The 21,765-nt window shown below is 48.2% G+C and overlaps 1 protein-coding gene across 1 annotated transcript in view; it reads right to left on the bottom strand.

Moving 5' to 3' along the window:
- LOC134965072 (sulfotransferase 2B1-like) overlaps nucleotides 1-21,765 on the bottom strand; it is a 159,948-nt gene that overhangs the window by 99,458 nt on the left and 38,725 nt on the right. Inside the window, exon 2 of the mRNA XM_063941635.1 lies at nucleotides 15,834-15,975. Within this exon, the coding sequence (XP_063797705.1) occupies nucleotides 15,834-15,969 (136 nt within the window). The 5' untranslated portion in view covers nucleotides 15,970-15,975. The remainder of the gene's footprint in view (nucleotides 1-15,833; nucleotides 15,976-21,765) is intronic.

Below are 21,765 nucleotides of genomic sequence, written 5' to 3'. Positions count from 1 at the left end.
TACTCCTGCTATATAATACTGCTGCTCCCCAGTCCCCACAATTAAGCAGTGTGAGCACAGATATATGCAGCACACTGAGCACAGATAAGGAGCGTTTTTTTCAGGCAGAGAACGGATAAAACTGGTGGACACTGATCAGCAAAACTCTGCACTGTACTCCTCCTATATTAATATAAAGCTGCTCCCCAGTCCCCACAATGATATAAGCAAGCACAAATATTTGCATCAACTCAACAATGAATAAACGGAGAGGACGCCAGCCACGTCCTCTCCCTAACATTTCCAATGCATGAGTGAAAATGGCGGCGACGCGAGGCTGCTTATATAGAATCCGAATCTCGCGAGAATCCGACAGCGGGATGATGACGTTCAGGCGCGCTCGGGTTAACCGAGCCATACGGGAGAATCAGAGTATGGCTCGGACCCGTGTAAAAAGGGTGAAGTTCGGGGGGGTTCGGTTTCCGAGAAACCGAACCCGCTCATCACTAATCTACAGTAGCCGCAACTGCCAAGCCTCTATATTGCAGCCTCCAGCTCCACCTCCACCCGGGCACAGGCAGTAATTTTGACAGCTCCTGGAGTCCTGGCTCAGTGTGACAAACATCACTGCTCTTCATTCAAGGCTCTTTCACAGACTACTCAGTCCCAACTCTGCATCGCAGCCTGCAGGTAAGGTGGCTGCACAGTGCACTCTCTGCATTTGATGGGGAGAGCAGCAGTCTGGGGGAGGGGGGGGGGCAGATGAGCATCAGGCATGCACACAGTCTGGGGGGGATGTGCTGCAGCATGCACACAGATGATGGAGGGGATAGAACAGAAGACATTTAAAAGAGTAGGGGGGGTGAGAGCAGCAGGAAACCACACAGATTGGGAGAAAAGAGCAGCCATGCAACAGTCTGTAGGTGGGGGAGAGCAGCAGTATGCCTTTCACCTGAAGAGTGAGTAGGGTGAAGGGGCAGTAGGCAGTAGTTTTGCCTAGGGTGCCAAGAAACCTTGCACCGGCCCTGACAAGGCCAACACATGGCTTGACACCAGTTGTCCGCATTTCTGATGAAATAATTCCACACCGAAGAGGTGATTGTCAATGGCCTTATTCATCCCACGGACAACAGGTGTTTCCCCGGGTGCCTGACTTAAACAAACCACCTCACCATCAGCATCCTTCTTGTCAATTTCCTCCTCAGCGCCAGCAACACCCAAATCCTCATCCTGGTGTACTTCAACAGTGACATCTTCAATTTGAATATCAGGAACTGGACTGTGGGTGCTCCTTCCAGCACTTGCAAGGGGCGTGCAAATGGTGGAAGGAGCCACCTCTTCCCGTCCAGTGTTGGGAAGGTCAGGCATCGCACCCGCTGACACATTTGGACTCTCCTTGGGGATTTGAGATATAGAACGCACAATTCTTTGCTGTGCTTTTGCCAGCTTAACTCTTTTCATTTTTCTAGCGGGAGGATGAGTGCTTCCATACTCATGTGAAGCTGAACCATTAGCCATGAACATAGGCTAGGGCCTCAGCCGTTCCTTGCCACACCGTGTCGTAAATGGCATATTGGCAAGTTTACGCTTCTCCCCAGATGATTTTAATTTAGATTTTTGGGTCAATTTACTGAACTTTTGCTTTTTCGATTTTAAATGCTCTCTACTATGACATTGGGCATCGGCCTTGGCAGACGACGTTGATGGCATTGAATCGTCTCTGCCATGACTAGTGGAAGCAGCTTCAGTACTAGGTGGAAGTGGATCTTGATCTTTCCCTGTTTTACCCTCCACATTTTTGTTATCCATTTTTTAATGTGTGGAATAAGGCGCCCATAATTTTATTGAGATTGACATAAACACTTCTTTAAGCTAGCTTACCACTAAATAAACGACACACTAAAATAACGACACGGACACGGTTAGCTGTAGTTAAAGGTCAGACGATATTTATTGAACGCTGACCTGTTCTTTAAACTATAATTGTAATTGAATTGATTTTATATTGGAGGATGGCAAAGGAAAAGTCGCTACCGGACACCAGCTCCAGTCATTTAGATTGAAACACAAAAACTGAGGAGGGGACTAAACCACAACACCGCTTCCTCCCTGCATAACCCGCATTGTGCAGGACTCACCACTCTTTTCTCTGGCAAACGTTCGGTTCCCGCAAGGGAACGTCTAAATGTCCAACCGCAAGGAAAGGACACACCTGCCGTCCTTCTAAAGAGGGTGCCCCACAATGACCACTTATGCCCATCTGACCGCTGGTTGGTAGCGACTTCCCGCCACAAAGGTTTAATAAACCGCCCCGCCATCCAAACCAATAAAAACCAGGAAAACAAGATCGCTAACGGAAAGGACCAAAACCCCAGTTAAGAAAACCCGAAAACTCCAGCCGGAGAAGACAAACCCCATCCTCCTTGTAGAACTGCCGCTGACGCAGTACAAGCAGAGGATGCCTGACAACCAGGGGCGGATCCAGAAGAAAATGATAGGGGGGGCACCATAGAAGGGGCAAGTACATTTGCGTGCGGCTTCGGTGCATGTGAGGTGGCGCTTCTTATACAATGCCCACAGTTGTAGCGCTCATTATGCAATGTCCACTGTACTGGTAGTGCCCCTTATATAGACCCCCAAGTAGTGGTGCCCCTTTTGCAATGCCCGTATTGCCCCCAGTAGTAATGTTGCCTGTAGTAATGCCCCCAGTCATTATGCCCCCAGTGGTAATTCCCCTGCAGTCATGACCCCAGTAGTTTACCCCTGCCCCCTTTAGTTTAGCCTCCCAGTGGTAATGCCCCCAGTAGTTTGCCCCATTGTAGTTTAGTCCCTGTAGTTATGCCCCCTTGTAGCTTAGCCTTCAGTAGTAATGCCCCCAGTAGTTTGGCCCTTGTAGTTATCCCCCAGTAGTTTGGCCCCTGTAGTTAAGCCCCCAGTAGTTTGGCCCCCCTGTAGTTTAGCCCCTGTAGTTACGCCGCCAGTAGTTGGCACCTTTGTAGTTGGCCCCCAGTAATAGTCCCCCAGCAGTTTTCCCCCAGTAGATACCCCCCAGTAATAATGTCCTCCAGTAGTTTGCCCCCAGTAGTAATGCCCCTTATAAGTTTGCCCCAATAGATGATCTCCCAGTAGTAATGCCCCCAGTAGATGCCCCCCAGTAATAATGCCCCCAGTAGATGCCACCCAGTAAAAATGTCCCCCAGTAGCTGCCCCCAATAGATGACCCCCCAGTAGTAATGCCCCCAGTAGATGCCCCCCAGTAATAATGCTCCAGTAGCTGCCCCCAATAGATGACCCCCCAGTAATAATGCCCCCTATGAGTTTGCCCCAATAGATGACCCCCCTGTAGTAATGCCCCCAGTAGATGGCCCCCAGTAAAAATGTCCCCCAGTAGCTGCCCCCAATAGATGACCCCTCAGTAGTGATGCCCCCAGTAGATGCCCCCCAGTTATAATGCCCCCAGTAGTTTGCCCCCCCAGTAGTAATGCCCCTTGTTGATGCCCCCCAGTAGTAATGTCCCCCATAGTTTGCCCCCAGGAGATGCCCCCGCTGCATTAAGGAAGAAAAAAACATACTTACCGAGCCCCGTTCCCGTGCCGCTGCAGTCCTCCTCCTCCCTGGGCGTCCGCTCCTCAGCACTATGAGAGAGACGTCATGACTGACGTCTCTCCCATAGCGCACGGCGCACAGTGACAGCGCCGGAAGCCGGAGCTCAGTACTGAGCTCCTGCCTCCGGCTACCGCTGTGCAGGGAGACGAGCGCCCGCTGGTAACACAATCTCAGCGGGCGCCCGTCATCTCCCTGTGCGGCGCCGGGGGAGAACGGGGGAGCGCAGGGGGAGAACGGGGGACGGAGGGGACGGACGCCAGAAATGACAGGGGGGCACGGGCCTGAGTGCCCCCTCCCCCCTGGATCCGCCACTGCTGACAACTACTCCACCTAAAAGCCGTAACAACAACTAAACAGCAGAATTACCATCTGGCGGGCTTTCTCAATAGCTGAGAAAAGCACCGCCCCCTCCAATGAAAAAACGCTGGACTAATTGACCACCCAAAACGGATCTCCGGCCAGTGACAACGTGGCCCATGAAATCAGCCTTAATGAACAAATTGAGGTAGATGCTGTAGACGCGACCCCTATCAGCGCCGCCCAAAACGCAGGACAATACCGCCAGGACGACCCCAACTATGCTCACGGTGGCAAAGGAGCTGTACAAATACCCCACAGTATCCCTTAACCACGGACACCCAACCAACAAACCACCCTGACCAAAACATCAGCTGTCCTACGCACCAAGGAATGCCCTGCTGCCCAAGAATTGTAAGAGTGGCCAACCAGCCACTCCTATTCAAACCATCGACGGCTGCAAAAGGAAAACACCCTAAAATCATCACACTGACATACATCACATAGGAAAACCAAACGACAGAGAACAGAATTAACCCAAGTGAAGGAGAAAACTCAAAAAACCTCCCGTGGACCTTTGATGAGCCAATTGTAATTAGGCCCCCTCGGAGGAAAATTAAAAAATTCACTTCACACCCTCGATTCCTGAACGCTACCTGTTCAAAAACATACGGGTAAACAAGTTTTTGGGTTAGCGCAACAGGCGCAACTAAACATTATCCACATGCAGAAGGACTTATAGTAAGCATACCTCCACGGACCACCTCCTGAATAGCTGCCGTGGAGGACCCTGTGGCTGCTGCACGGTAGCCACCCCCATCCGCAAGGAATAGGACCTAAACGTATACCTACAACGGACCACCTCCTGATTAGCTGCCGTGGAGGACCCTGTGACTGCCGCATGGTAGCCACCCCAATCCGCAAGGAATAGGACCTAAGAAGTACACCTCCAACGCCCCAGCTCCTGAACAGCTGCCGTGGAGGACCCTGTGACTGCCGCATGGTAGCCACCCCAATCCTTACACAAAACAACATGTTTGTTGCAAAAGGGGCAACAAAAAGAGTAGATTGCTTTTTGGAGCACTCTTTTATAACAATTTAATGTATAAGTCAATATGATATGATTATAGTCGATTAAAACGTAACCTTTAATTATTTCTTTTAAAATGAAAAGGGGTATTCTGAGTGGCGTAGACCTATATGTATCTGCCACCCTAAGATTTGTCACTAATTCGACCAATATTTTTCCTATGGTGAAAATATCAGTCAAGATGCTACAAAGTCTCAAATTCGACCAATATTTTTCCTGTGGTGAAAATATTAACCATCATAGTCAAGATGCTACCGTCTATATATTATCTTATCTATGTGTGAAATACACACCTCAAATGCATAGCATCGTTCAAGAAAAGTTATTATAACTTTCTAATTGAATTTATTGCTCATAGATTGGAACGCATCTATGCTGTTAAGCAATCATGATTAGATTCCAGCTATATTTTCTATTCAATACACCTGTAGCAATTCCAGCTTGTATAATATCCAGCAAATTTCTGGACCTATGTAACCGATAAATTTCTCTCTATTCCCTATACCCATGTCCTGTTCACAATGGCAGAGGGTATGGGTTCCATGATCCTAATGCAGTCTAATTAAGTCCTTATGTGAAAAATTTCACTAAATTGGCCCTTGTCTTGCCCATTAGCATAATTCAAGAAAACATAGAGAAGCTATTGCCTATTATGCACGTGTGGCATGAGGTATGTAGGAATTACCACTAGAATGTTCAAAATGAGAGTCCTAGAACATGTGGGAAATATCCGGAATGCGGCAAAAGACATGAATAATTTCAAACAGATCACAACCGTAGCGAGACACTTCCATCAATATCGTGACAATGTCTCACATCAAATTCAAGTTTTTGGCCTGGAAAGAATCAAAATGGGTATTCGTGGAGGGGACACAATGAAGGAACTGTTAAGAAGGGAGAGTGAATGGACATTCAGACTAGGATGCTTAGCACCAAAAGGCCTGAATGAGCACATAAATTTTACAGTGTTTCTATAATCCCAATATTAGGAAAGAGATATTCCTATTCAATTGTTTTTTATAAATAAAGATGCCTCTCTATGATAGGGGTTTTCTATATGAGAGAGCATATGGTCATAGAACTGAAGGAATATTTATGCACCCACACCAGGATAGGAGCCAATAGCTAGAACGAAGTGCACCAGCAGACCAGAACTAATATATTAATCTCATTGATAGAATCATGAGATGAGGAACGGGATACTGCGAATGAAATGGCATGATGCAACATATAGATAACATGCCACTTAGATATGGGGATCCTTATATTTATACAAATGATCAAGGGCCCCTTTATCCAATCAAGGATTAAAGGCACTATGTTGAAGGGAGTGATATGACATTCTCTACATATATGATCATTCTATTGACAATCAACAACCATTTCTAACACGCTTTTCACATATACATCAGGTTTTAACTAATTTCACTTACACAGTTTTGCAGTGGGTTACCTGGTTTTTTTATTATGTACACAATCCGATATTCTTTTGTTCACCATTATTTATGATTCAAATAACACAAAACAATCTATGAGACACACAGAGATATACACGTACACATAAAAATTAGAGATATATAGATGTCTCTCTGCTTAGCAGATTCATCTAGATTTAAGGTTTTTTTTTTCACTTAATTAGATACAAACGTATACATATGTAGCGCAAATGGCATTATTATACACTTACACGTACATGACACTAATCTTTTCCGGTTTCATTCATGCACAATATTCACATATTATTTAATCTTTAACACATATATTTACATATGATTATTAGGATATTACCACGACAGTAAATAAATGCTCTCTTTCCCCCTCCTTTTTCTTTCTTCTTTCTCTTTTCTTCTTTTTTCTGTCCACATACAACACACATATCACGTATTGCCACGTAGTATAACCAATCATATATTTTTCTTTTATCTCCCTCTTTTTTCTTTTTCTTTTCCTTTATTTCCCATTTTCCACTCTCTAAACCGCCTCACTCATCTCAATATTACTCGTTCACCAAACAATCTGCAAGGACTGGTACACAGCTGAATCTGTTGATAAAATATCCTTTAGTATAGAACAAATTGTATGGGACATATTTAAAACATCATCTCTCCAATATATATAACAAATCTCCGACATTGAATTGCTACAGTTCCGGGTATCTCCTCCAATATTAAAACAACAACTTTATGATCACGCTGATACAAAAACCATTTTAATTGTATCCCAGTAATTGAGGTGCCTATTGTCTTTAAAAGTAAGATGTGTCTCCCGATTATAGTTATTTGAAATCAAACAATCGCGTGCATAGCTCTGTAAAATAATGATTTGGATGTAAGGAAGTTTGGACCTTAGGACTATATGAGTGATAACAGGTGTCCATAGGGCGCATAATATATCTAAAGAAAGGTGTCTCTCCGATACAATTAAACACTTACGTTAATAGACTTTTTAAACACTGATTTTGACATACGGGAGTTTAGACTCTTTAACTATCAAAGTAATTACAGGTGACCCTTGGGCGCTGATTTGATTACCAACGATAGAGATTGGTTAGCTGAAAGTTAAATGGAGTGACTGTCTGTACCACGTCAGGCTGACTGGTGATCAAGCCGACGTGGTGAAACGTACGTTCAGTCCTGGTCTGAAGACCGTAGCCGAACGGTCACGGCAGTCTACAGCAGCGGGGAGCCGCGAATGGCACATTGATAGAACGGCTATTCCTCATTGCACTGCAGCAGCAGGAAGCCGCGAATGGCACACTGAGAACGGCCATCCCGCACTGCACAGGTGACCTAGACAGCTTACCACCGATTACACCTGCTCATGTGTTTTTCTGGTCCCTTGTCTAATTTGCGGCTATAACTTTAAACATGATATTTTAGAAAATGCAGCTGGAGCATCAGGATTATGTCAATAGTTAGTTAGCCTACGTATTCTTTGGTCCTTGTCTGATTGGCAGCATTTATTGGAAATATATCTGAAAATACAACTGAAGCATTACCACCATATTAGCAGTGAATTATCCAGGCTAAAGGAAATATATAACCTGCACTTTCTATCCCTTTTTCCTAGCGTTCACCTGTTTCCTGCTGGCGAATCTGGACTCTGCAATGCCAGAGGCAACAGGGTCCACGTAACACCAGATACAGGATGACAAAGTGACGCTGAATCTATGTTTCCATCAGCCCGGCAATCACCCTTACTCTCACCCAGTATCCGCTCCACGATGATATTGGGCAGCAGATGAGGGAGACGGCACATCGGACTGTACTATTCTCTTTGAACACTATTGTGCTATATAGATGTATGACGTTATTAGAATCCACAACTCATTAATGGCTTAGGTTATTAAATGTATAAATTACAGTAACATTATACTATACTGTGAAAAAATAGATTTAATTTCACAGTCGGCAATTCGTCCATGCTCTCATTACAGGGTTTGTTCAAAAAAACATGGATTCCATTGGTGAACGATATGCTGCAGTATTGTAATTATGGGAACAACATGCTATATGTTTTTTGAACCAGCTAAGACTGTAGATAAACAGCTCAGTACGGCATCTATATCTGTATAAATTTATCACCCAGCACAGTGTTTTTCATACATTGAGGGTCACATTTGGTACATGCATTTATTTCATGACCATGCAAAATATTCTTAATGCTTCTGCTGTGGTATCATGGATATAGGGGATAGAAAGAATTTACTCTGTTACACTAGTCCAGAAATTTATCTGATAAAATATAAGCCAGAATTGTTACAGGTATTATTATAAGCCAGAATTGTTACAGGTACGAGACATATCCTCAGGAAACTATTGAGAGAAAAAATGTGATCCATGCATTAAGGGCTACACAATGCCTTTGCTGTGGTATTGAGAATTATTTATGCTAACCTCTATGGTAATTAGCTTCTCTATGTTTTCTTGAATTATGCTAATGGGCAAGACAAGGGCCAATTTAGTGAAATTTTTCACATAAGGACTTAATTAGACTGCATTAGGATCATGGAACCCATACCCTCTGCCATTGTGAACAGGACATGGGTATAGGGAATAGAGAGAAATTTATCGGTTACATAGGTCCAGAAATTTGCTGGATACTATACAAGCTGGAATTGCTACAGGTGTTTTGAATAGAAAATATAGCTGGAATCTAATCATGATTGCTTAACAGCATAGATGCGTTCAAATCTATGAGCAATAAATTCAATTAGAAAGTTATAATAACTTTTCTTGAACGATGCTATGCATTTGAGGTGTGTATTTCACACATAGATAAGATAATATATAGACGGTAGCATCTTGACTATGATGGTTAATATTTTCACCACAGGAAAAATATTGGTCGAATTTGAGACTTTGTAGCATCTGGACTATGATATTTTCACCATAGGAAAAATATTGGTCGAATTAGTGACAAATCTTAGGGTGGCAGATACATATAGGTCTACGCCACTCAGAATACCCCTTTTCATTTTAAAAGAAATAATTAAAGGTTACGTTTTAATCGACTATAATCATATCATATTGACTTATACATTAAATTGTGATAAAAGAGTGCTCCAAAAAGCAATCTACTCTTTTTGTTGCCCCTTTTGCAACAAACATGTTGTTTTGTGTAAGGTTTATTTTGATTGCAGGAGCACCTACAGCATTTCTCATTTGAATCCCGGAAGAGGAATATGACTATTAGCTGGTTTCTATTTTGAATACAATGCTATCACTGGAATTGTAATAGTTTAGTCTGGTGCGGGACATAGAATATAACAATATAGCCACCCCAATCCGCAAGGAATAGGACCTATGAGAAGTATACCTCCAACGCCCCAGCTCCTGAACAGCCGCCGTGGAGGACCCTGTGGCTGCCGCATGGTAGCCACCCCAATCCGCAAGGAATAGGACCTAAGAAGTATACCTCCAAACGGCCCAGCTCCTGAACAGCTGTCGTGGAGGACCCTGTGACTGCCGCATGGTAGCCTCCCCAATCCGCAAGGAATAGGACCTAAGAAGTACACCTCCAACTCCCCAGCTCCTGAACAGCTGCCGTGGAGGACCCTGTGGCTGCCGCATGGTAGCCACCCCACTCCGCAAGGATTAGGACCTAAGAAGTATACCTCCAACGGCCCATCTCCTGAATAGCTGCTGTGGAGGACCCTGTGGCAGCCTCATGGTAGCCACCCCAATCCGCAAGCAATAGGACCTAAGAAGCCTACCGCCAACGGCCCAGCTCCTGAATAGCTGTCGTGGCGGACTCCGTGGCTGCCCACCCCAATCCTAAATCACCATACAAAGCACAGTCCCCGCAGCACAGCACCCGAAGCGCTGCCACTGAAGAACGTGCCGCCACAGCACCCGCAACGGCCCCCAGTCCGCAAGGAATGGGTACCAGAGCCCGAAAGACCGTATTCAACGAGTCTGCATAGCACATAGACTCCCCTCAACCCAGCACCCGCTGAAAAACCGGCCACTGCAGCATGCGCAAACAGCCCTGATCCGCAAGGAAATGGGTATCAATAGCCCAAACCATACCCAAAACGCCCAGAGGCTGTATATCACGCATATCCCCAGCAGCCCAGAACCTAACGCTGCCACTGAAGAACCCACCGTCGCAGCAGGCGTAGTCGCCCCAATCCGCAAGGAAATGGGTACCCTGCAACCACCATAGCCGTAAAGCTGCAGAAACTGAAAACCCGCGAAGCGGACCAAGGAGGGTACACAAAAGAAAGTGGCCCCCCACCAAAGGCCGCACCGGACACCCACCCACGCCATAGGCAGTGTGTCACCATCCGTAAGCGCCTGCGCTCTAAAAAGGGGGAAAACTAATGACCCCGGCCACCCCAAACCCCCTCAGAACCCGCAAGTCTGCACAGGAAAAAAAGGAACGCCCATGATTGGCGCGGCCTCCAAGCGCAGGGGCCATGCAAATCCTCACTGTATTGACCCATGCACTGTACCCGTGCTGCCGAACCGACCACCATCCAGGCGCCCGCCAGAAAATCACCGACAGGCAAACCGGAGTTCAAAAATGACCAGTCACCGGTCACCATCCACTGACCCGGCACGCCTGAGTAAAACCAGCATGAAAACTAGCCCGAACAGCGCAACCTGCCCGAACCAGACTACGCCCCGCCTGGCCGGACCCAGATGGGACCACCGCAACTTCACCTAAATATACTGAAATGGATGAGCCCACGCAACAGCTACAGCCATAGGATGCCCCGACGCCCATCCCATGAAGGCCATGGATATCCGCCAGCCACAGTAGTACGGAGCGAAAAGAAGTGCCCGCAAGGGCAGACGCCCCGGACCTGCCAACCCGGGAAAAAACTCTCAGACCAAGGCTCTCAAAGTACCTAAGGCGACCTAATAAAAAACCACCTCGCCGGAGCAAACAAACCTACCCCCGAAAGCCAATGAAACCCTGCCATCGGAGTCATCGTCCGGAGCACGGGAGGAGCCGCCCTAGCCCGTCCAAAGGCGCCGGGCCGACCCGGCCGCCCGTAGACACAAATCAGGCTCAAAAAGACAACTCACTAGCTGTCCCAAGCACCAATGCACGGAATGTAGCAAAGGAAGCACAACCATGCCTCGCACCCCAGGGGACATGCCCGGGTCGCACGCAGGGAAACGTTGCGCCGACAACTGCTGGGAACCAGATGACATACAGGTGGAGGGGGAGGGAGGCCGACGATCATGAAAGAAAAACGGGAACCACCCCCAAGAAGCACCCTGAGACAGAAAACACGGCCCTGAGCCAGCACCAAAAGCGTCCTGTAAGTTACAGCCATGCAAAACGTGCAGAACCAAACCAACAGGTGACAGACAAACCCATGCAGAAAAAATGCTCCCCAATGGAAAAACCCCAGAAATAGGAAACAGACACCAGAGAAGGGAAGATGGTGAAAAAGTGGACGCAGAGCACAACTCCAAACAGCAGGAAACCCAACCGCAATGTCACCCAAACACAAGGACCAGTCAACAGACAGAAAAATGCCCCCTGCAGGAAGCATTTGAAAAGGCATTAGAAACAAAACCCCATATGGCTGGGACAAATTGACAGACATGGGCACCTACGGGAACAGCGGAAGGGCTGTCCGTGCTACCCCTGGCCCCAGACGGAGTGGAAAGTGTTCCTCTCGCGATCGGGGTACGTACCCGGTTATGTTACCGCCCCGCAAGAGTGGGGAACGCGATAATTTACCCCCACGCCTACCAAAATCCGACGCACACACTAAACCCCCACCATCTCAGGCGGGAGCCCGGGCCGACAGGACAGTCCAAGGCCTGGGCACCGGCGTACGACCACAGTCCCGTGCAGCAGCAACACCGCCATCCCACCGTCCGCACAGCCCGCTACTACTTACATAGCACCATGAACCTACCACCAACACATCAGGGAGCCGACATGCCCGCAGCCACCGGCACCCCTATGTACCCCTGCCCTGCAGCCGCGCGACGCTCAGTAAGCTAGGCCACTCTATGCGGGCGCCCGGGGAAAATGAGGAAACACAAACTAGACAAAACAATGCTAAAGAACAACGAAACAGCATGCTCACCGTTACCTTATGGACCCGGAACCACTCCAGCCGATGACGATCCCGACCGAACCTCTCCAGCAGACACCGAATCTTCTCCCGGCCTTCGACTCGCGGACCCCCAATCCGCGGTCCAGGAGACGCCCGAACAGGACAACATGCAGCTGGGAAGAAAAGAGGGAGCGCAAACAGGGAACAGGAACCGCCGCGCAACCAAGCGTCGCTGGGATGGGGTGGGGAATGACTGCGCAACCGCGAGGGGCTGGGGCCGGCGATGGGAGCCAGCCAGGGGGGCCTGGGGAAAAACCATCAGCAACCCCCTCCACGCCCATCCGGGGGGGGGGGGAGGGCGGGCAACAGAGCCACCAACAGGAGGGGGCAGCTGATCGCACCCACCCAGTGGACCAGGGACCATGAAGAACGCCCACAGTGGGCACAGGGGCACACCGTAGTACCACAACTCCCCATGGGGAACCCCAGCAGGCCGACCCCCAGCGTAGACCCTAATCGACAACAAAGCCCACCCACCCCTATGTGCAAGCCGGGGGCCCCAGGCGGTAACACCCGGGAGCCCGGGGTCCAAAGCCAACCAAAACATTCCCCCCATGAATCCGATCTGGTAGCCCCCCTCCCCCCAGGGCACTGCGCGACAGGCCATACCACCGCTGCGGCGCCAGCACTGCGCCAACCCCGGGAGGGGCCGCTGCGGCCTCCGCAACCGTAGCCCGGCCACCGTAGGCCAAGGTGCCCGAGCCAGAGCTACGAACTGCAATGCCCGTGCAATACCCCATTTACTAGGCCAGTGACACCCAGGACAGGAGCCAGCGACCCCTTGCGCCAAAACCCATCCCCCCAAAAGCACGGGTACCCACAACACTACCCCCCCCCCCAGAACAGAAAATATCCCAAACCTGACCCCCCAGCGTGGGGGAGCCCAGGGGTAGCAGCATGGAAAACCCAAAAACCCAGGGCACAGGGAACACCTGATGCCCCATTGAATCAGGGGACCCCCGCGGCCGCAGCTCCCCCTCCCCCGCCGGCGGCCCGCTCCAAGACGCCAGGCAACACGTGGGCCCAGCGCCGCTGGCCGGAGCCGCAACAGGGGAGAGGACGAGGGCCGCGCCGAAAAGCCGGAGGACCAGGTGAGGGAGCCGCCCGCATATTATGCCCATCGCGGATGGCCCCGGCCTGCCAGAGCACCACCCGCCGCGGTCGCGGCAGCACGCCCGCTGGGCGAGCAGCAGGATTAGCAGCGCTGGCCGCCGCGGTCCGTCCACGCTGAGACCAAAGGGATGGGGGGACTGCTGCAGGGGAGGCCGCGCTCAGTACACGCTGCGGCATACAAGAGGCGCCGGGAGGGGGGGGGGGGGGCGCGGACCTGCGGGAACGCGGATGCCAGATGTGGGGAAGGAGGCACAGGGCACTGCAAAAAAAGGGACAGGAGGAGAGAGGAGGAGGGCAGAGGGAACAGCTAATCGTGCAGAAATAATAAGAAGAACATAAAACCAATAAAGACACTATGACAAAACAGTCAAGTACTCAGCCTTCCTGGGCCATTCCAAAATGGCAAGAGGAAGTCTGAGGCACATGACTATGGTTTATATAGTATTCCGAGACCAACCCCTAAACCCTTGACGGACAGCCCTATAATCCAATAGGAAAAATACCAGAGAAAACACTAATCTACCTAGCAACTGCTTAGTCATAAACAACCAATCACAAAAAAATGGGCTCTTATATGGCCTCAGGTTTATGCAGCCTTCAGCTAATCTTATATGCCAGTAATATATCTGGAATTAGACGGCGGTTATGTCTGGAATTAGATACCACTAGATAGATACCAGATACCACTGTGACTGGAATGATGATGACCTATGCAGTGACGGGACACTACCACAGCACCCTACAGCAGCAAGATGCAGCACTGGACTATTAGTAATCTACTGTAGTATACTGAGCACCACACTGCAGCACAAGACAATGAGCAGTGATACTGAGCACTGATGAGGATAATACTGAGAACTGACACTGAGCAGCAAGATGCAGCGCAAGACACTGGACTATTAGTAATGTGCTGTAGTATACTGAGCACCACACTGCAGCACAAGACAATGAGCAGTGATACTGAGCACTGATGAGGATAATACTGAGAACTGACACTGAGCAGCAAGATGCAGCACAAGAGAGACACACTACTAGTATTACTGAGCAGCAATAAGTAAGCACTGATACTGAGCACTGATATTGAGATTTCCACTAAGAGAACGTAGCCACGTCCTCTCCGCTCTCTCTACAATGCACAAGTGAAAATGGCAGCAACGCGCAGCTCTTTATATGGAATCTGAATCTCGCGAGAATCTGACAGCGGGATGATGATGTTTTCCCTCGTTCGGGTTTTCCGAGTCAGGTGGGAACAACCTAGCTTGCCTCGGACCCGTGTAAACCACGTGGAGTTCGGGGGGGGTTCGGTTCTCGGAGAACCGAACCCGCTCATCTCTAGTGCAGCTATTACTAAAGTACATAATGTAGGTTCATACAGTACATCTACCCCTGTATATGATAGAGTCAATGCAGTAGGGTACAACCTGTGAAGTGACAGTACTTGTATGTTATGGATACACAGTGGAGTACAGCATGCAGAGTCACAGTACTTGTATGTTGTGGATACACAGTGGAGTACAGCCTGCAGAGTCACAGTACTTGTGTTGTGCATACACAGTGGAGTACAGCCTGCAGAGTCACAGTACAGTACAGTACTTGTACATTATGTATACACAGTGGGTCGCAGCCTGCTGAGTCACAGTACTTTTACATAATAGATAAACAGTGGGGTACTGCAAAAAAAAAAAAAAAAAAAAGGTATTTCTTACTTTTCTTAACTTTAAAGCTTTTTGATTACTATTTAAAAAAAGTTGTAACTTTTATGATTTTTTTGTGTGCACTGGAGCGGAGCACAGCACTGGACACTAGACAGGTGCGTAGGCAGCAGTGGAGTGGATGCACGCAGGACAGCCACTTGTATGGGTCCGGAGTCTCTGGACACAGCACAGCCACTTGACCAGAGTACAGCACAGCACACAGCAGTGTGCCTGAGAACAGAGTAGGATCCAAAGCCAGGAGTATGACATTTGCATCAATCTGTAATCAGAGTCTAACGTTTACCTGGCTCAGGTAAACTCGGATTCTGGAAGTTCAGGCGCATTTGGATTTTCTAAAATTCAAACCGCTCACCTCTAGTATATAGATATAGACACACACAGACAGCCTGACGTGAGCCTGACAGTAGTTATCATGGAAATGCAACACAAACGGTATGTACATTACCTGATTTGGGGTAGGTTACATTGTAGACATCATCATCCCAAACTTCAAATCCATTTTCTGCATAATTGAGACCCTCCTCTGTATATATATTATTGATAAATCTGATTCCTTTGTATGTGAAATAATCAAATGCCATTTCTATCTGCAAACAGATTTAAAACAATAGATTAAACTCTTCAGCTATTTAGATATTGCCTAGTAACAAAGTACTGAAAAGACCTAGTTAGAGATACTTACATATACATGTCAAAATTGAAATGGCATACAGACAAAAATAGCAATATATCATCCCAGCTTGGCATCAGTAACATAAGAAAACAGCGTATAGGTAATCCTACCAAAGAAAGCCAATCTTGCTAAAATATTCCAATAAGTCATCATGAAGACAACTAAATTTACAGGAGAAACTGAGGAACAATTACAATATGGTAGAACAGTAACCAGACAACACGACAAGGGGTAGAGAGGAGGAGGGGGGGGGGGGGGGAGGGAAAAGATAGGGGAAGTGGGGTGGTAGGGGAGAGAGTGGGCAGTCAAACAATGGGGGTAATTCCAAGTTGATCGCAGCAGGAATTTTTTTTAGCAGATGGTCAAAACTATGGGGGTCATTCCGAGTTGTTCGCTCGCAAGCTGCTTTTAGCAGCATTGCACACGCTAAGCCGCCGCCTACTGAGAGTGAATCTTAGCTTCTTAAAATTGCGAACGAAAGTATTCTCAAAATTGCGATTACACACCTCTTAGCAGTTTCTGAGTAGCTTCAACCTTACTCGGCATCTGCGATCAGTTCAGTGCTTGTCGTTCCTGGTTTGACGTCATAAACACACCCAGCGTTCGCTCAGACACTCCTCCGTTTCTCCAGCCACTCCCGCGTTTTTCCCAGAAACGGTAGCGTTTTTTCACACACACCCATAAAACGGCCTGTTTCCGCCCAGAAACACCCACTTCCTGTCAATCACATTACGATCACCAGAACGAAGAAAAAGCCGTGAGTAAAATTCCTAACTGCATAGTAAATTTACTTTGCGCAGTCGCAGTGCGGACATTGCGCATGCGCACTAAGCGGAAAATCGCTGCGATGCGAAAAAATTTACCGAGCGAACAACTCGGAATGACCCCCCCATGTGCATTGCAGGGGAGGCAGATACAACATGTGCAGAGAGAGTTAGATTTGGGTGTGGTGTGTTCAATCTGCAATCTAATTTGCAGTGTAAAAATAAAGCAGCCAGTATTTACCCTGCACAGAAACAAAATTACCCACCCAAATCTAACTCTTTCTGCACATGTTATATCTGCCCCCCCCCCCCTGCAGTGCACATGGTTTTGCCCAACTGCTAAAAAATTTCCTGCTGCGATCAACTTAGAATTACCCCCAATGTACAATAACAAGTTAATCATCGGGTCAGTTACCTGAATTATGTTAGTGAGTGTGTTGTATTAAGTCCAAATGAATGAAGGCAGTCATTCAGACCTGATTGCACGCTAGCTTTTTTTGCAGCGCTGTAATCAGGTCAGAACTGCGCAGGCACATTGCGCGGGTACAAAGCGGATCATTGCAGTGCGATGGGTTTTATGAAGAATTCATTCGCACAGCCGAACGCAAAGTGATTGACAGGAAGAAGGATTTGTGGATGGCAACTGACCATTTTCTGGGAGTGTTTGGAAAAATGCAGGCGTGTCCAAGCGTTTGCAGGACGGGTGTCTGACGTCAATTCCGGGCCCGGACAGGCTGAAGTGATCGCAGCGGCTGAGTAAGTCCTGGGCAACTCAGAAACTAGAGATGAGCGCCTGAAATTTTTCGGGTTTTGTGTTTTGGTTTTGGGTTCGGTTCCGCGGCCGTGTTTTGGGTTCGAACGCGTTTTGGCAAAACCTCACCGAATTTTTTTTGTCGGATTCGGGTGTGTTTTGGATTCGGGTGTTTTTTTCAAAAAACACTAAAAAACAGCTTAAATCATAGAATTTGGGGGTCATTTTGATCCCAAAGTATTATTAACCTCAAAAACCATAATTTACACTCATTTTCAGTCTATTCTGAATACCTCACACCTCACAATATTATTTTTAGTCCTAAAATTTGCACCGAGGTCGCTGTGTGAGTAAGATAAGCGACCCTAGTGGCCGACACAAACACCGGGCCCATCTAGGAGTGGCACTGCAGTGTCACGCAGGATGTCCCTTCCAAAAAACCCTCCCCAAACAGCACATGACGCAAAGAAAAAAAGAGGCGCAATGAGGTAGCTGTGTGAGTAAGATTAGCGACCCTAGTGGCCGACACAAACACCGGGCCCATCTAGGAGTGGCACTGCAGTGTCACGCAGGATGGCCCTTCCAAAAAACCCTCCCCAAACAGCACATGACGCAAAGAAAAAAAGAGGCGCAATGAGGTAGCTGTGTGAGTAAGATTAGCGACCCTAGTGGCCGACACAAACACCGGGCCCATCTAGGAGTGGCACTGCAGTGTCACGCAGGATGTCCCTTCCAAAAAACCCTCCCCAAACAGCACATGACGCAAAGAAAAAAAGAGGCGCAATGAGGTAGCTGACTGTGTGAGTAAGATTAGCGACCCTAGTGGCCGACACAAACACCGGGCCCATTTAGGAGTGGCACTGCAGTGTCACGCAGGATGTCCCTTCCAAAAAACCCTCCCCAATCAGCACATGATGCAAAGAAAAAGAAAAGAAAAAAGAGGTGCAAGATGGAATTGTCCTTGGGCCCTCCCACCCACCCTTATGTTGTATAAACAAAACAGGACATGCACACTTTAACCAACCCATCATTTCAGTGACAGGGTCTGCCACATGACTGTGACTGATATGACGGGTTGGTTTGGACCCCCCCCAAAAAAGAAGCAATTAATCTCTCCTTGCACAAACTGGCTCTACAGAGGCAAGATGTCCACCTCATCATCACCCTCCGATATATCACCGTGTACATCCCCCTCCTCACAGATTATCAATTCGTCCCCACTGGAATCCACCATCTCAGCTCCCTGTGTACTTTGTGGAGGCAATTGCTGCTGGTCAATGTCTCCGCGGAGGAATTGATTATAATTCATTTTAATGAACATCATCTTCTCCACATTTTCTGGATGTAACCTCGTACGCCGATTGCTGACAAGGTGAGCGGCGGCACTAAACACTCTTTCGGAGTACACACTTGTGGGAGGGCAACTTAGGTAGAATAAAGCCAGTTTGTGCAAGGGCCTCCAAATTGCCTCTTTTTCCTGCCAGTATAAGTACGGACTGTGTGACGTGCCTACTTGGATGCGGTCACTCATATAATCCTCCACCATTCTATCAATGTTGAGAGAATCATATGCAGTGACAGTAGACGACATGTCCGTAATCGTTGTCAGGTCCTTCAGTCCGGACCAGATGTCAGCATCAGCAGTCGCTCCAGACTGCCCTGCATCACCGCCAGCGGGTGGGCTCGGAATTCTGAGCCTTTTCCTCGCACCCCCAGTTGCGGGAGAATGTGAAGGAGGAGATGTTGACAGGTCGCGTTCCGCTTGACTTGACAATTTTGTCACCAGCAGGTCTTTCAACCCCAGCAGACTTGTGTCTGCCGGAAAGAGAGATCCAAGGTAGGCTTTAAATCTAGGATCGAGCACGGTTGCCAAAATGTAGTGCTCTGATTTCAACAGATTGACCACCCGTGAATCCTTGTTAAGCGAATTAAGGGCTCCATCCACAAGTCCCACATGCCTAGCGGAATCGCTCCGTGTTAGCTCCTCCTTCAATGTCTCCAGCTTCTTCTGCAAAAGCCTGATGAGGGGAATGACCTGACTCAGGCTGGCAGTGTCTGAACTGACTTCACGTGTGGCAAGTTCAAAGGGCATCAGAACCTTGCACAACGTTGAAATCATTCTCCACTGCGCCTGAGACAGGTGCATTCCACCTACTATATCGTGCTCAATTGTATAGGCTTGAATGGCCTTTTGCTGCTCCTCCAACCTCTGAAGCATATAGAGGGTTGAATTCCACCTCGTTACCACTTCTTGCTTCAGATGATGGCAGGGCAGGTTCAGTAGTTTTTGGTGGTGCTCCAGTCTTCTGTACGTGGTGCCTGTACGTTGAAAGTGTCCCGCAATTCTTCTGGCCACCGACAGCATCTCTTGCACGCCCCTGTCGTTTTTTAAAAAATTCTGCACCACCAAATTCAAGGTATGTGCAAAACATGGGACGTGCTGGAATTTGCCCATATTTAATGCACACACAATATTGCTGGCGTTGTCCGATGCCACAAATCCACAGGAGAGTCCAATTGGGGTAAGCCATTCCGCGATGATCTTCCTCAGTTGCCGTAAGAGGTTTTCAGCTGTGTGCGTATTCTGGAAAGCGGTGATACAAAGCGTAGCCTGCCTAGGAAAGAGTTGGCGTTTGCGAGATGCTGCTACTGGTGCCGCCGCTGCTGTTCTTGCGGCGGGAGTCCATACATCTACCCAGTGGGCTGTCACAGTCATATAGTCCTGACCCTGCCCTGCTCCACTTGTCCACATGTCCGTGGTTAAGTGGACATTGGGTACAACTGCATTTTTTAGGACACTGGTGAGTCTTTTTCTGACGTCCGTGTACATTCTCGGTATCGCCTGCCTAGAGAAGTGGAACCTAGATGGTATTTGGTAACGGGGGCACACTGCCTCAATAAATTGTCTAGTTCCATGTGAACTAACGGCGGATACCGGACGCACGTCTAACACCAACATAGTTGTCAAGGCCTCAGTTATCCGCTTTGCAGCAGGATGACTGCTGTGATATTTCATCTTCCTCGCAAAGGACTGTTGAACAGTCAATTGCTTACTGGAAGTAGTACAAGTGGGCTTACGACTTCCCCTCTGGGATGACCATCGACTCCCAGCAGCAACAACAGCAGCGCCAGCAGCAGTAGGCGTTACACGCAAGGATGCATCGGAGGAATCCCAGGCAGGAGAGGAATCGTCAGAATTGCCAGTGACATGGCCTGCAGGACTATTGGCATTCCTGGGGAAGGAGGAAATTGACACTGAGGGAGTTGGTGGGGTGGTTTGCGTGAGCTTGGTTACAAGAGGAAGGGATTTACTGGTCAGTGGACTGCTTCCGCTGTCACCCAAAGTTTTTGAACTTGTCACTGACTTATTATGAATGCGCTGCAGGTGACGTATAAGGGAGGATGTTCCGAGGTGGTTAACGTCCTTACCCCTACTTATTACAGCTTGACAAAGGGAACACACGGCTTGACACCTGTTGTCCGCATTTCTGGTGAAATACCTCCACACCGAAGAGCTGATTTTTTTGGTATTTTCACCTGGCATGTCAACGGCCATATTCCTCCCACGGACAACAGGTGTCTCCCCGGGTGCCTGACTTAAACAAACCACCTCACCATCAGAATCCTCCTGGTCAATTTCCTCCCCAGCGCCAGCAACACCCATATCCTCCTCATCCTGGTGTACTTCAACACTGACATCTTCAATCTGACTATCAGGAACTGGACTGCGGGTGCTCCTTCCAGCACTTGCAGGGGGCGTGCAAATGGTGGAAGGCGCATGCTCTTCACGTCCAGTGTTGGGAAGGTCAGGCATCGCAAACGACACAATTGGACTCTCCTTGTGGATTTGGGATTTCGAAGAATGCACAGTTCTTTGCTGTGCTGCTTTTGCCAGCTTGAGTCTTTTCATTTTTCTAGCGAGAGGCTGAGTGCTTCCATCCTCATGTGAAGCTGAACCACTAGCCATGAACATAGGCCAGGGCCTCAGCCGTTCCTTGCTACTCCGTGTCGTAAATGGCATATTGGCAAGTTTACGCTTCTCCTCCGACAATTTTATTTTAGGTTTTGGAGTCCTTTTTTTTCTGATATTTGGTGTTTTGGATTTGACATGCTCTGTACTATGACATTGGGCATCGGCCTTGGCAGACGACGTTGCTGGCATTTCATCGTCTCGGCCATGACTAGTGGC

This window comes from Pseudophryne corroboree, chromosome 10 (assembly GCF_028390025.1).
Source record: "Pseudophryne corroboree isolate aPseCor3 chromosome 10, aPseCor3.hap2, whole genome shotgun sequence".
NCBI lineage: Eukaryota > Metazoa > Chordata > Amphibia > Anura > Myobatrachidae > Pseudophryne > Pseudophryne corroboree.
Note: the sequence above shows the minus strand (reverse complement) of the source record. Positions and strands in the feature narration are given on the sequence as shown.